The sequence below is a fragment of the Accipiter gentilis genome, chromosome Z (assembly GCF_929443795.1).
Source record: "Accipiter gentilis chromosome Z, bAccGen1.1, whole genome shotgun sequence".
NCBI lineage: Eukaryota > Metazoa > Chordata > Aves > Accipitriformes > Accipitridae > Astur > Astur gentilis.
Genome location: NC_064919.1, coordinates 35122 through 50190, shown reverse-complemented (window position 1 = coordinate 50190; position 15069 = coordinate 35122). Strand labels below are relative to the sequence as shown.

The following is a 15069-nucleotide window of genomic DNA, read 5'->3' as shown; positions in this document are numbered from 1 at the left end:
AAGTGGGCACAGGGACCCCCAGGGTGCCAGGATGGGGACACAGGGACCCCCAGGGTGCCAGGTGAAGGTAAGTGGGCACAGGGACCCCCAGGGTGCCAGGATGGGGACACAGGGACCCCCAGGGTGCCAGGTGAAGGTAAGTGGGCACAGGGACCCCCAGGGTGCCAGGATGGGGACACAGGGACCCCCAGGGTGCCAGGTGAAGGTAAGTGGGCACAGGGACCCCCAGGATGCCAGGATGGGGACACAGGGACCCCCAGGGTGCCAGGTGAAGGTAAGTGGGCACAGGAACCCCAGGGTGCCAGGATGGGGACACAGGGACCCCCAGGGTGCCAGGTGAAGGTAAGGGGGCACAGGGACCCCCAGGGTGCCAGGTGAAGGTAAGTGGGCACAGGGACCCCCAGGGTGCCAGGATGGGGACACAGGGACCCCCAGGGTGCCAGGTGAAGGTAAGTGGGCACAGGGACCCCCAGGGTGCCAGGATGGGGACACAGGGACCCCCAGGGTGCCAGGTGAAGGTAAGTGGGCACAGGGACCCCCAGGGTGCCAGGATGGGGACACAGGGACCCCCAGGGTGCCAGGTGAAGGTAAGTGGGCACAGGGACCCCCAGGGTGCCAGGATGGGGACACAGGGACCCCCAGGGTGCCAGGTGAAGGTAAGTGGGCACAGGGACCCCCAGGGTGCCTGGATGGGGACACAGGGACCCCCAGGGTGCCAGGTGAAGGTAAGTGGGCACAGGAACCCCCAGGGTGCCAGGATGGGGACACAGGGACCCCCAGGGTGCCAGGTGAAGGTAAGGGGTCACAGGGACACCCAGGGTGCCTGGATGGGGACACAGGGACCCCCAGGGTGCCAGGTGAAGGTAAGTGGGCACAGGGACCCCCAGGGTGCCTGGATGGGGACACAGGGACCCCCAGGGTGCCAGGTGAAGGTAAGTGGGCACAGGGACCCCCAGGGTGCCAGGATGGGGACACAGGGACCCCCAGGGTGCCAGGTGAAGGTAAGTGGGCACAGGGACCCCCAGGGTGCCAGGATGGGGACACAGGGACCCCCAGGGTGCCAGGTGAAGGTAAGTGGGCACAGGGACCCCCAGGGTGCCTGGATGGGGACACAGGGACCCCCAGGGTGCCAGGTGAAGGTAAGTGGGCACAGGGACCCCCAGGGTGCCTGGATGGGGACACAGGGACCCCCAGGGTGCCAGGTGAAGGTAAGTGGGCACAGGGACGCCCAGGGTGCCAGGATGGGGACACAGGGACCCCCAGGGTGCCAGGTGAAGGTAAGTGGGCACAGGGACCCCCAGGGTGCCAGGATGGGGACACAGGGACCCCCAGGGTGCCAGGTGAAGGTAAGTGGGCACAGGGACCCCCAGGGTGCCAGGATGGGGACACAGGGACCCCCAGGGTGCCAGGTGAAGGTAAGTGGGCACAGGGACCCCCAGGGTGCCAGGATGGGGACACAGGGACCCCCAGGGTGCCAGGTGAAGGTAAGTGGGCACAGGGACCCCCAGGGTGCCAGGATGGGGACACAGGGACCCCCAGGGTGCCAGGTGAAGGTAAGTGGGCACAGGGACCCCCAGGGTGCCAGGATGGGGACACAGGGACCCCCAGGGTGCCAGGTGAAGGTAAGTGGGCACAGGGACCCCCAGGATGCCAGGATGGGGACACAGGGACCCCCAGGGTGCCAGGTGAAGGTAAGTGGGCACAGGAACCCCAGGGTGCCAGGATGGGGACACAGGGACCCCCAGGGTGCCAGGTGAAGGTAAGGGGTCACAGGGACCCCCAGGGTGCCTGGATGGGGACACAGGGACCCCCAGGGTGCCAGGTGAAGGTAAGTGGGCACAGGGACCCCCAGGGTGCCAGGATGGGGACACAGGGACCCCCAGGGTGCCAGGTGAAGGTAAGTGGGCACAGGGACCCCCAGGGTGCCAGGATGGGGACACAGGGACCCCCAGGGTGCCAGGTGAAGGTAAGTGGGCACAGGGACCTCCAGGGTGCCAGGATGGGGACACAGGGACCCCCAGGGTGCCAGGTGAAGGTAAGTGGGCACAGGGACCCCCAGGGTGCCAGGATGGGGACACAGGGACCCCCAGGGTGCCAGGTTAAGGTAAGGGGTCACAGGGACCCCCAGGGTGCCTGGATGGGGACACAGGGACCCCCAGGGTGCCAGGTGAAGGTAAGTGGGCACAGGGACCCCCAGGGTGCCTGGATGGGGACACAGGGACCCCCAGGGTGCCAGGTGAAGGTAAGTGGGCACAGGAACCCCAGGGTGCCAGGATGGGGACACAGGGACCCCCAGGGTGCCAGGTGAAGGTAAGGGGGCACAGGGACCCCCAGGGTGCCAGGTGAAGGTAAGTGGGCACAGGGACCCCCAGGGTGCCAGGATGGGGACACAGGGACCCCCAGGGTGCCAGGTGAAGGTAAGTGGGCACAGGTACCCCCAGGGTGCCAGGATGGGGACACAGGGACCCCCAGGGTGCCAGGTGAAGGTAAGGGGTCACAGGGACCCCCAGGGTGCCTGGATGGGGACACAGGGACCCCCAGGGTGCCAGGTGAAGGGAAGTGGGCACAGGGACCCCCAGGGTGCCTGGATGGGGACACAGGGACCCCCAGGGTGCCAGGTGAAGGTAAGTGGGCACAGGGACGCCCAGGGTGCCAGGATGGGTACACAGGGACCCCCAGGGTGCCAGGTGAAGGTAAGTGGGCACAGGGACCCCCAGGGTGCCAGGATGGGGACACAGGGACCCCCAGGGTGCCAGGTGAAGGTAAGTGGGCACAGGGACCCCCAGGGTGCCAGGATGGGGACACAGGGACCCCCAGGGTGCCAGGTGAAGGTAAGTGGGCACAGGGACCCCCAGGGTGCCAGGGTTGGGACACAGGGACCCCCAGGGTGCCAGGTGAAGGTAAGTGGGCACAGGGACCCCCAGGGTGCCAGGATGGGGACACAGGGACCCCCAGGGTGCCAGGTGAAGGTAAGTGGGCACAGGGACCCCCAGGGTGCCAGGATGGGGACACAGGGACCCCCAGGGTGCCAGGTGAAGGTAAGTGGGCACAGGGACCCCCAGGGTGCCAGGATGGGGACACAGGGACCCCCAGGGTGCCAGGTGAAGGTAAGTGGGCACAGGGACCCCCAGGGTGCCAGGATGGGGACACAGGGACCCCCAGGGTGCCAGGTGAAGGTAAGTGGGCACAGGGACCCCCAGGATGCCAGGATGGGGACACAGGGACCCCCAGGGTGCCAGGTGAAGGTAAGTGGGCACAGGAACCCCAGGGTGCCAGGATGGGGACACAGGGACCCCCAGGGTGCCAGGTGAAGGTAAGGGGTCACAGGGACCCCCAGGGTGCCAGGATGGGGACACAGGGACCCCCAGGGTGCCAGGTGAAGGTAAGTGGGCACAGGGACCCCCAGGGTGCCAGGATGGGGACACAGGGACCCCCAGGGTGCCAGGTGAAGGTAAGTGGGCACAGGGACCCCCAGGGTGCCAGGATGGGGACACAGGGACCCCCAGGGTGCCAGGTGAAGGTAAGTGGGCACAGGGACCCCCAGGGTGCCAGGATGGGGACACAGGGACCCCCAGGGTGCCAGGTGAAGGTAAGTGGGCACAGGAACCCCAGGATGCCAGGATGGGGACACAGGGACCCGCAGGGTGCCAGGTGAAGTTAAGGGGTCACAGGGACCCCCAGGGTGCCTGGATGGGGACACAGGGACCCCCAGGGTGCCAGGTGAAGGTAAGTGGGCACAGGGACCCCCCGGGTGCCTGGATGGGGACACAGGGACCCCCAGGGTGCCAGGTGAAGGTAAGTGGGCACAGGAACCCCAGGGTGCCAGGATGGGGACACAGGGACCCCCAAGGTGCCAGGTGAAGGTAAGGGGTCACAGGGACCCCCAGGGTGCCAGGTGAAGGTAAGTGGGCACAGGAACCCCCAGGGTGCCAGGATGGGGACACTGGGACCCCCAGGGTGCCAGGTGAAGGTAAGGGGTCACAGGGACCCCCAGGGTGCCTGGATGGGGACACAGGGACCCCCAGGGTGCCAGGTGAGGGTAAGTGGGCACAGGGACCCCCAGGGTGCCTGGATGGGGACACAGGGACCCCCAAGGTGCCAGGTGAAGGTAAGTGGGCACAGGGACGCCCAGGGTGCCAGGATGGGGACACAGGGACCCCCAGGGTGCCAGGTGAAGGTAAGTGGGCACAGGGACCCCCAGGGTGCCAGGATGGGGACACAGGGACCCCCAGGGTGCCAGGTGAAGGTAAGTGGGCACAGGGACCCCCAGGGTGCCAGGATGGGGACACAGGGACCCCCAGGGTGCCAGGTGAAGGTAAGTGGGCACAGGGACCCCCAGGGTGCCAGGATGGGGACACAGGGACCCCCAGGGTGCCAGGTGAAGGTAAGTGGGCACAGGGACCCCCAGGGTGCCAGGATGGGGACACAGGGACCCCCAGGGTGCCAGGTGAAGGTAAGTGGGCACAGGGACCCCCAGGGTGCCAGGATGGGGACACAGGGACCCCCAGGGTGCCAGGTGAAGGTAAGTGGGCACAGGGACCCCCAGGGTGCCAGGATGGGGACACAGGGACCCCCAGGGTGCCAGGTGAAGGTAAGTGGGCACAGGGACCCCCAGGGTGCCAGGATGGGGACACAGGGACCCCCAGGGTGCCAGGTGAAGGTAAGTGGGCACAGGGACCCCCAGGGTGCCAGGATGGGGACACAGGGACCCCCAGGGTGCCAGGTGAAGGTAAGTGGGCACAGGGACCCCCAGGATGCCAGGATGGGGACACAGGGACCCCCAGGGTGCCAGGTGAAGGTAAGTGGGCACAGGAACCCCAGGGTGCCAGGATGGGGACACAGGGACCCCCAGGGTGCCAGGTGAAGGTAAGGGGTCACAGGGACCCCCAGGGTGCCTGGATGGGGACACAGGGACCCCCAGGGTGCCAGGTGAAGGTAAGTGGGCACAGGGACCCCCAGGGTGCCAGGATGGGGACACAGGGACCCCCAGGGTGCCAGGTGAAGGTAAGTGGGCACAGGAACCCCAGGGTGCCAGGATGGGGACACAGGGACCCCCAGGGTGCCAGGTGAAGGTAAGTGGGCACAGGGACCCCCAGGGTGCCAGGATGGGGACACAGGGACCCCCAGGGTGCCAGGTGAAGGTAAGTGGGCACAGGGACCCCCAGGGTGCCAGGATGGGGACACAGGGACCCCCAGGGTGCCAGGTGAAGGTAAGGGGTCACAGGGACCCCCAGGGTGCCTGGATGGGGACACAGGGACCCCCAGGGTGCCAGGTGAAGGTAAGTGGGCACAGGGACCCCCAGGGTGCCAGGATGGGGACACAGGGACCCCCAGGGTGCCTGGATGGGGACACAGGGACCCCCAGGGTGCCAGGTGAAGGTAAGGGGTCACAGGGACCCCCAGGGTGCCTGGATGGGGACACAGGGACCCCCAGGGTGCCAGGTGAAGGTAAGTGGGCACAGGGACCCCCAGGGTGCCAGGATGGGGACACAGGGACCCCCAGGGTGCCAGGTGAAGGTAAGTGGGCACAGGAACCCCTTGGGTGCCAGGATGGGGACACAGGGACCCCCAGGGTGCCAGGTGAAGGTAAGGGGGCACAGGGACCCCCAGGGTGCCAGGTGAAGGTAAGTGGGCACAGGGACCCCCAGGGTGCCAGGATGGGGACACAGGGACCCACAGGGTGCCAGGTGAAGGTAAGTGGGCACAGGGACCCCCAGGGTGCCAGGATGGGGACACAGGGACCCCCAGGGTGCCAGGTGAAGGTAAGTGGGCACAGGGACCCCCAGGGTGCCAGGATGGGGACACAGGGACCCCCAGGGTGCCAGGTGAAGGTAAGTGGGCACAGGAACCCCCAGGGTGCCAGGATGGGGACACAGGGACCCCCAGGGTGCCAGGTGAAGGTAAGGGGTCACAGGGACCCCCAGGGTGCCTGGATGGGGACACAGGGACCCCCAGGGTGCCAGGTGAAGGTAAGTGGGCACAGGGACCCCCAGGGTGCCTGGATGGGGACACAGGGACCCCCAGGGTGCCAGGTGAAGGTAAGTGGGCACAGGGACGCCCAGGGTGCCAGGATGGGGACACAGGGACCCCCAGGGTGCCAAGTGAAGGTAAGTGGGCACAGGGACCCCCAGGGTGCCAGGATGGGGACACAGGGACCCCCAGGGTGCCAGGTGAAGGTAAGTGGGCACAGGGACCCCCAGGGTGCCAGGATGGGGACACAGGGACCCCCAGGGTGCCAGGTGAAGGTAAGTGGGCACAGGGACCCCCAGGGTGCCAGGATGGGGACACAGGGACCCCCAGGGTGCCAGGTGAAGGTAAGTGGGCACAGGGACCCCCAGGGTGCCAGGATGGGGACACAGGGACCCCCAGGGTGCCAGGTGAAGGTAAGGGGGAACAGGGACCCCCAGGGTTCCAGGTGAAGGTAAGTGGGCACAGGGACCCCCAGGGTGCCAGGATGGGGACACAGGGACCCCCAGGGTGCCAGGTGAAGGTAAGTGGGCACAGGGACCCCCAGGGTGCCAGGATGGGGACACAGGGACCCCCAGGGTGCCAGGTGAAGGTAAGTGGGCACAGGGACCCCCAGGGTGCCAGGATGGGGACACAGGGACCCCCAGGGTGCCAGGTGAAGCTAAGTGGGCACATGAACCCCCAGGGTGCCAGGATGGGGACACAGGGACCCCCAGGGTGCCAGGTGAAGGTAAGGGGTCACAGGGACCCCCAGGGTGCCTGGATGGGGACACAGGGACCCCCAGGGTGCCAGGTGAAGGTAAGTGGGCACAGGGACCCCCAGGGTGCCTGGATGGGGACACAGGGACCCCCAGGGTGCCAGGTGAAGGTAAGTGGGCACAGGGACGCCCAGGGTGCCAGGATGGGGACACAGGGACCCCCAGGGTGCCAGGTGAAGGTAAGTGGGCACAGGGACCCCCAGGGTGCCAGGATGGGGACACAGGGACCCCCAGGGTGCCAGGTGAAGGTAAGTGGGCACAGGGACCCCCAGGGTGCCAGGATGGGGACACAGGGACCCCCAGGGTGCCAGGTGAAGGTAAGTGGGCACAGGGACCCCCAGGGTGCCAGGATGGGGACACAGGGACCCCCAGGGTGCCAGGTGAAGGTAAGTGGGCACAGGGACCCCCAGGGTGCCTGGATGGGGACACAGGGACCCCCAGGGTGCCAGGTGAAGGTAAGTGGGCACAGGGACCCCCAGGATGCCAGGATGGGGACACAGGGACCCCCAGGGTGCCAGGTGAAGGTAAGGGGTCACAGGGACCCCCAGGGTGCCTGGATGGGGACACAGGGACCCCCAGGGTGCCAGGTGAAGGTAAGTGGGCACAGGGACCCCCAGGGTGCCAGGATGGGGACACAGGGACCCCCAGGGTGCCAGGTGAAGGTAAGTGGGCACAGGGACCCCCAGGGTGCCAGGATGGGGACACAGGGACCCCCAGGGTGCCAGGTGAAGGTAAGTGGGCACAGGGACCCCCAGGGTGCCAGGATGGGGACACAGGGACCCCCAGGGTGCCAGGTGAAGGTAAGTGGGCACAGGAACCCCAGGGTGCCAGGATGGGGACACAGGGACCCCCAGGGTGCCAGGTGAAGGTAAGTGGGCACAGGGACCCCCAGGGTGCCAGGATGGGGACACAGGGACCCCCAGGGTGCCAGGTGAAGGTAAGTGGGCACAGGGACCCCCAGGGTGCCAGGATGGGGACACAGGGACCCCCAGGGTGCCAGGTGAAGGTAAGTGGGCACAGGGACCCCCAGGGTGCCAGGATGGGGACACAGGGACCCCCAGGGTGCCAGGTGAAGGTAAGTGGGCACAGGGACCCCCAGGGTGCCAGGATGGGGACACAGGGACCCCCAGGGTGCCAGGTGAAGGTAAGTGGGCACAGGGACCCCCAGGGTGCCAGGATGGGGACACAGGGACCCCCAGGGTGCCAGGTGAAGGTAAGTGGGCACAGGGACCCCCAGGGTGCCAGGATGGGGACACAGGGACCCCCAGGGTGCCAGGTGAAGGTAAGTGGGCACAGGGACCCCCAGGATGCCAGGATGGGGACACAGGGACCCCCAGGGTGCCAGGTGAAGGTAAGTGGGCACAGGAACCCCAGGGTGCCAGGATGGGGACACAGGGACCCCCAGGGTGCCAGGTGAAGGTAAGGGGTCACAGGGACCCCCAGGGTGCCTGGATGGGGACACAGGGACCCCCAGGGTGCCAGGTGAAGGTAAGTGGGCACAGGGACCCCCAGGGTGCCAGGATGGGGACACAGGGACCCCCAGGGTGCCAGGTGAAGGTAAGTGGGCACAGGAACCCCAGGGTGCCAGGATGGGGACACAGGGACCCCCAGGGTGCCAGGTGAAGGTAAGTGGGCACAGGGACCCCCAGGGTGCCAGGATGGGGACACAGGGACCCCCAGGGTGCCAGGTGAAGGTAAGTGGGCACAGGGACCCCCAGGGTGCCAGGATGGGGACACAGGGACCCCCAGGGTGCCAGGTGAAGGTAAGGGGTCACAGGGACCCCCAGGGTGCCTGGATGGGGACACAGGGACCCCCAGGGTGCCAGGTGAAGGTAAGTGGGCACAGGGACCCCCAGGGTGCCAGGATGGGGACACAGGGACCCCCAGGGTGCCTGGATGGGGACACAGGGACCCCCAGGGTGCCAGGTGAAGGTAAGGGGTCACAGGGACCCCCAGGGTGCCTGGATGGGGACACAGGGACCCCCAGGGTGCCAGGTGAAGGTAAGTGGGCACAGGGACCCCCAGGGTGCCAGGATGGGGACACAGGGACCCCCAGGGTGCCAGGTGAAGGTAAGTGGGCACAGGAACCCCTTGGGTGCCAGGATGGGGACACAGGGACCCCCAGGGTGCCAGGTGAAGGTAAGGGGGCACAGGGACCCCCAGGGTGCCAGGTGAAGGTAAGTGGGCACAGGGACCCCCAGGGTGCCAGGATGGGGACACAGGGACCCACAGGGTGCCAGGTGAAGGTAAGTGGGCACAGGGACCCCCAGGGTGCCAGGATGGGGACACAGGGACCCCCAGGGTGCCAGGTGAAGGTAAGTGGGCACAGGGACCCCCAGGGTGCCAGGATGGGGACACAGGGACCCCCAGGGTGCCAGGTGAAGGTAAGTGGGCACAGGAACCCCCAGGGTGCCAGGATGGGGACACAGGGACCCCCAGGGTGCCAGGTGAAGGTAAGGGGTCACAGGGACCCCCAGGGTGCCTGGATGGGGACACAGGGACCCCCAGGGTGCCAGGTGAAGGTAAGTGGGCACAGGGACCCCCAGGGTGCCTGGATGGGGACACAGGGACCCCCAGGGTGCCAGGTGAAGGTAAGTGGGCACAGGGACGCCCAGGGTGCCAGGATGGGGACACAGGGACCCCCAGGGTGCCAAGTGAAGGTAAGTGGGCACAGGGACCCCCAGGGTGCCAGGATGGGGACACAGGGACCCCCAGGGTGCCAGGTGAAGGTAAGTGGGCACAGGGACCCCCAGGGTGCCAGGATGGGGACACAGGGACCCCCAGGGTGCCAGGTGAAGGTAAGTGGGCACAGGGACCCCCAGGGTGCCAGGATGGGGACACAGGGACCCCCAGGGTGCCAGGTGAAGGTAAGTGGGCACAGGGACCCCCAGGGTGCCAGGATGGGGACACAGGGACCCCCAGGGTGCCAGGTGAAGGTAAGGGGGAACAGGGACCCCCAGGGTTCCAGGTGAAGGTAAGTGGGCACAGGGACCCCCAGGGTGCCAGGATGGGGACACAGGGACCCCCAGGGTGCCAGGTGAAGGTAAGTGGGCACAGGGACCCCCAGGGTGCCAGGATGGGGACACAGGGACCCCCAGGGTGCCAGGTGAAGGTAAGTGGGCACAGGGACCCCCAGGGTGCCAGGATGGGGACACAGGGACCCCCAGGGTGCCAGGTGAAGCTAAGTGGGCACATGAACCCCCAGGGTGCCAGGATGGGGACACAGGGACCCCCAGGGTGCCAGGTGAAGGTAAGGGGTCACAGGGACCCCCAGGGTGCCTGGATGGGGACACAGGGACCCCCAGGGTGCCAGGTGAAGGTAAGTGGGCACAGGGACCCCCAGGGTGCCTGGATGGGGACACAGGGACCCCCAGGGTGCCAGGTGAAGGTAAGTGGGCACAGGGACGCCCAGGGTGCCAGGATGGGGACACAGGGACCCCCAGGGTGCCAGGTGAAGGTAAGTGGGCACAGGGACCCCCAGGGTGCCAGGATGGGGACACAGGGACCCCCAGGGTGCCAGGTGAAGGTAAGTGGGCACAGGGACCCCCAGGGTGCCAGGATGGGGACACAGGGACCCCCAGGGTGCCAGGTGAAGGTAAGTGGGCACAGGGACCCCCAGGGTGCCAGGATGGGGACACAGGGACCCCCAGGGTGCCAGGTGAAGGTAAGTGGGCACAGGGACCCCCAGGGTGCCTGGATGGGGACACAGGGACCCCCAGGGTGCCAGGTGAAGGTAAGTGGGCACAGGGACCCCCAGGATGCCAGGATGGGGACACAGGGACCCCCAGGGTGCCAGGTGAAGGTAAGGGGTCACAGGGACCCCCAGGGTGCCTGGATGGGGACACAGGGACCCCCAGGGTGCCAGGTGAAGGTAAGTGGGCACAGGGACCCCCAGGGTGCCAGGATGGGGACACAGGGACCCCCAGGGTGCCAGGTGAAGGTAAGTGGGCACAGGGACCCCCAGGGTGCCAGGATGGGGACACAGGGACCCCCAGGGTGCCAGGTGAAGGTAAGTGGGCACAGGGACCCCCAGGGTGCCAGGATGGGGACACAGGGACCCCCAGGGTGCCAGGTGAAGGTAAGTGGGCACAGGAACCCCAGGGTGCCAGGATGGGGACACAGGGACCCCCAGGGTGCCAGGTGAAGGTAAGGGGTCACAGGGACCCCCAGGGTGCCTGGATGGGGACACAGGGACCCCCAGGGTGCCAGGTGAAGGTAAGTGGGCACAGGGACCCCCAGGGTGCCTGGATGGGGACACAGGGACCCCCAGGGTGCCAGGTGAAGGTACGTGGGCACAGGAACCCCAGGGTGCCAGGATGGGGACACAGGGACCCCCAGGGTGCCAGGTGAAGGTAAGGGGGCACAGGGACCCCCAGGGTGCCAGGTGAAGGTAAGTGGGCACAGGGACCCCCAGGGTGCCAGGATGGGGACACAGGGACCCCCAGGGTGCCAGGTGAAGGTAAGTGGGCACAGGGACCCCCAGGGTGCCAGGATGGGGACACAGGGACCCCCAGGGTGCCAGGTGAAGGTAAGTGGGCACAGGGACCCCCAGGGTGCCAGGATGGGGACACAGGGACCCCCAGGGTGCCAGGTGAAGGTAAGTGGGCACAGGGACCCCCAGGGTGCCAGGATGGGGACACAGGGACCCACAGGGTGCCAGGTGAAGGTAAGTGGGCACAGGGACCCCCAGGGTGCCAGGATGGGGACACAGGGACCCCCAGGGTGCCAGGTGAAGGTAAGTGGGCACAGGGACCCCCAGGGTGCCAGGATGGGGACACAGGGACCCCCAGGGTGCCAGGTGAAGGTAAGTGGGCACAGGAACCCCCAGGGTGCCAGGATGGGGACACAGGGACCCCCAGGGTGCCAGGTGAAGGTAAGGGGTCACAGGGACCCCCAGGGTGCCTGGATGGGGACACAGGGACCCCCAGGGTGCCAGGTGAAGGTAAGTGGGCACAGGGACCCCCAGGGTGCCTGGATGGGGACACAGGGACCCCCAGGCTGCCAGGTGAAGGTAAGTGGGCACAGGGACGCCCAGGGTGCCAGGATGGGGACACAGGGACCCCCAGGGTGCCAGGTGAAGGTAAGTGGGCACAGGGACCCCCAGGGTGCCCGGATGGGGACACAGGGACCCCCAGGGTGCCAGGTGAAGGTAAGTGGGCACAGGGACCCCCAGGGTGCCAGGATGGGGACACAGGGACCCCCAGGGTGCCAGGTGAAGGTAAGTGGGCACAGGGACCCCCAGGGTGCCTGGATGGGGACACAGGGACCCCCAGGGTGCCAGGTGAAGGTAAGTGGGCACAGGAACCCCAGGGTGCCAGGATGGGGACACAGGGACCCCCAGGGTGCCAGGTGAAGGTAAGGGGGCACAGGGACCCCCAGGGTGCCAGGTGAAGGTAAGTGGGCACAGGGACCCCCAGGGTGCCAGGATGGGGACACAGGGACCCCCAGGGTGCCAGGTGAAGGTAAGTGGGCACAGGGACCCCCAGGGTGCCAGGATGGGGACACAGGGACCCCCAGGGTGCCAGGTGAAGGTAAGTGGGCACAGGAACCCCAGGGTGCCAGGATGGGGACACAGGGACCCCCAGGGTGCCAGGTGAAGGTAAGGGGGCACAGGGACCCCCAGGGTGCCAGGATGGGGACACAGGGACCCCCAGGGTGCCAGGTGAAGGTAAGTGGGCACAGGGACCCCCAGGGTGCCAGGTGAAGGTAAGTGGGCACAGGGACGCCCAGGGTGCCAGGATGGGGACACAGGGACCCCCAGGGTGCCAGGTGAAGGTAAGTGGGCACAGGGACCCCCAGGGTGCCAGGATGGGGGACACAGGGATCCAGGGGTGCCAGCCTCAGCACAGAGAGACCCCTCCAGGATGCCAGGCTGGCATATAGGGGATGTGTGGACCCCCAGAGTGCCAGGCTGGGGACATGGGGGTGCAGGCACCCTGAGGGGGGGGTCAAGGATGGGGACACAGGGACTTCCAGGGGGCACGGATGGGGACATGGGGGTGCAGGGACCCCCAGGGTGCAAGGATGGGCACACAGAGACCTTCCCCAGGGATACCTTCCCCCCCGCCCCCAGCTCACCATTGACAAAGACGGCGAAGCGGAGGAAATCGAGGTAGCGCTCGCCCCCGCAGGGGTTCCAGCCGATGTCGGGGTACCCCTTGGAGAGCAGCATGGGGCAGCTCTGCAGCCCACAGCTCGCCAGGTACGTCACCACCTGCAGCAGGCACCCACCTCACCCAGGGACCTCGCACGAGGACCTCCCTCGCACGAGGACCTCGCACGAGGGGACATGGCCCCCCCACCCCATCCCCAGGGCACCCACCTTCTCCAGGTCCTGCTCCTTCAGCGCCAGCGCCAGCTCGTTGTTGTCGATGACGGAGGCGGCTGCCACGTCCAGGGGGGTCGAGCCCCGCATACCTTTGGGGAGGGGGAGTGTGAGGGGGGGGTGTCAGGGTGCATGGACACAGGGCAGGGGGACGTGGCTTGCGGGCACCCAGGGATGCTGGGGGGCTGGGGGGGCAGGCTGGGATCAGGGGGGGCAGGGACACCCCCAGGCTACCAGGTTGGAGGTGCAGGAACGCCCAGGGTGCCAAATTTAGGATACAGGAACCCCCAGGGTACCAGGTTAGGGATGAGGGGACCCCCAGGGTGCCAAATTTGGGATACAGGGACCCCCAGGGTACCAGGTTAGGGATGCAGGGACCCCCAGGGTGCCAACTTTGGGATACAGGGACCCCCAGGGTACCAGGTTAGGGATGCAGGGACCCCCAGGGTGCCAAATTTGGGATACAGGGACCCCCAGGGTACCAGGTTAGGGATGCAGGGACCCCCAGGGTGCCAACTTTGGGATACAGGGACCCCCAGGGTACCAGGTTAGGGATGAGGGGACCCCCAGGGTGCCAAATTTGGGATACAGGGACCCCCAGGGTGCCAGACTGGAGGATGCAGGGGACAAGGAGGACTCATCTCTCCAGGGATGCTGCTGGCAGCAGGCAGGGCAGGGGTGGCAAGGAGGGGATGGGGAGTGATGAGGGGTGGGGGAGGGTACGCGGGGGGTGACGGCGGGGCGATGGCTCACCCAGGCCGATGCTGCTGTTCTCCAGCAGGTAGCCGAGGTGGTCGAACATGGAGCGCTGGTTCTGCCGGCTGATGCGGCAGAAGTAGCAGAGGAAGCGGCAGCAGTTGGTCACCATCTTGGGGAAGCGAATCTCCTGGGGAAGAGAATGGGGGGGAACACCAGGGGGGTCAGATGCCCCTGGAGGGGACACATGGGGTTGGGGACATCCAGGAGAGGGGGCTCACCTTGGACTCTCCGCCGCCCAGCACGCTGACCATCACCTGCATGACGGTCTCGTGCATCCCCAGTGCCCGCATCAGGTTGGGGTGCTGGTAGAAGACCTTGTTGTTCATGATGTTCCTGGGGGAAGGGGGGGTGCAAAAAGGGACACAGGGTGGGGGGGTCACTGCAGGGTGCCTGGGTGTTCAGAGGGTGCCCAGGCTAAGAAAAGCAGGGTGTCCAGGGGAGATATGGGGGTGCCAGGGGGGAGTGAGGGTGCCCAGGGTGGGATATGGGGTGCTGGGAGGGCAGCGAGTGCCTGGGGGGGGGGGGGGGGCAGGGAAGGGACAGGGGGTGTCTGGGGGACACAGAGGGACATGGGGTGCCCAGGGAGGGGACATGGGGTGCCTGGTGGGTACAAGGTGCAGGAAGGGGACAGTGGGTGCTGGAGAGAGTTGTGGGGAGTCTCGGGGGGGGGGGGGGGGAGTTGTAGGGTGCTGGACAGGGATGTGGGATGTCTGGAGGTGATGCAGGGTGCCCGGGGTGGGGGACAGTATGCTGGGTGGGGATGTGGGGTGCCTGGGGAGGGTGCACAGGGTGCCTCGGTGGGGGATATGGGGGCTGGATGGGGATGCAGGGTGCTCTGATGGGGACATGGGGTGCTCAGAGGGGGATGTGGGATGCTCAGAGAGGACAGAGGGAGCTGGATGGGGATGCGGGGTGCTCTGATGGCGACATGGGGTGCTCAGAAGGGACACAGGGTGCCCACGGCATGCTCCAAGCACCCACCCGATGCTCTGGATCATGAGGTTCTCCTCCTCGGGGCCCATCTGGACGATGAGGAGGGAGCGGATCTGGCCCAGGCACTCGAGGAGGGCGGTGGTGTCGGGGACGGAGAGGGCGCTGATGGTGTAAGCCTTGGGGAGGGCGCGCACCAGCTCCCCCAGGCCGTCGTACTGCCGGTGCAGGAGGCTGAACATGGCGCGCACCAGTTCGGGGCTCTGGATGAAGGACTCCTGCGCCCAGTGCACCATCGTCTGCGAGATCAGCTCCTGCAGCGTGCCTGGG

General features: G+C 67.4%; 1 protein-coding gene across 1 annotated transcript in view; it reads right to left on the bottom strand.

Moving 5' to 3' along the window:
- Positions 1-15069, bottom strand: part of RYR1 (ryanodine receptor 1) — a 79841-nt gene that overhangs the window by 34443 nt on the left and 30329 nt on the right. The window contains 5 exon segments of the mRNA XM_049794597.1: positions 12804-12939; positions 13048-13142; positions 13804-13936; positions 14028-14142; positions 14791-15064. Of these exon segments, the coding sequence (XP_049650554.1) occupies positions 12804-12939; positions 13048-13142; positions 13804-13936; positions 14028-14142; positions 14791-15064 (753 nt within the window).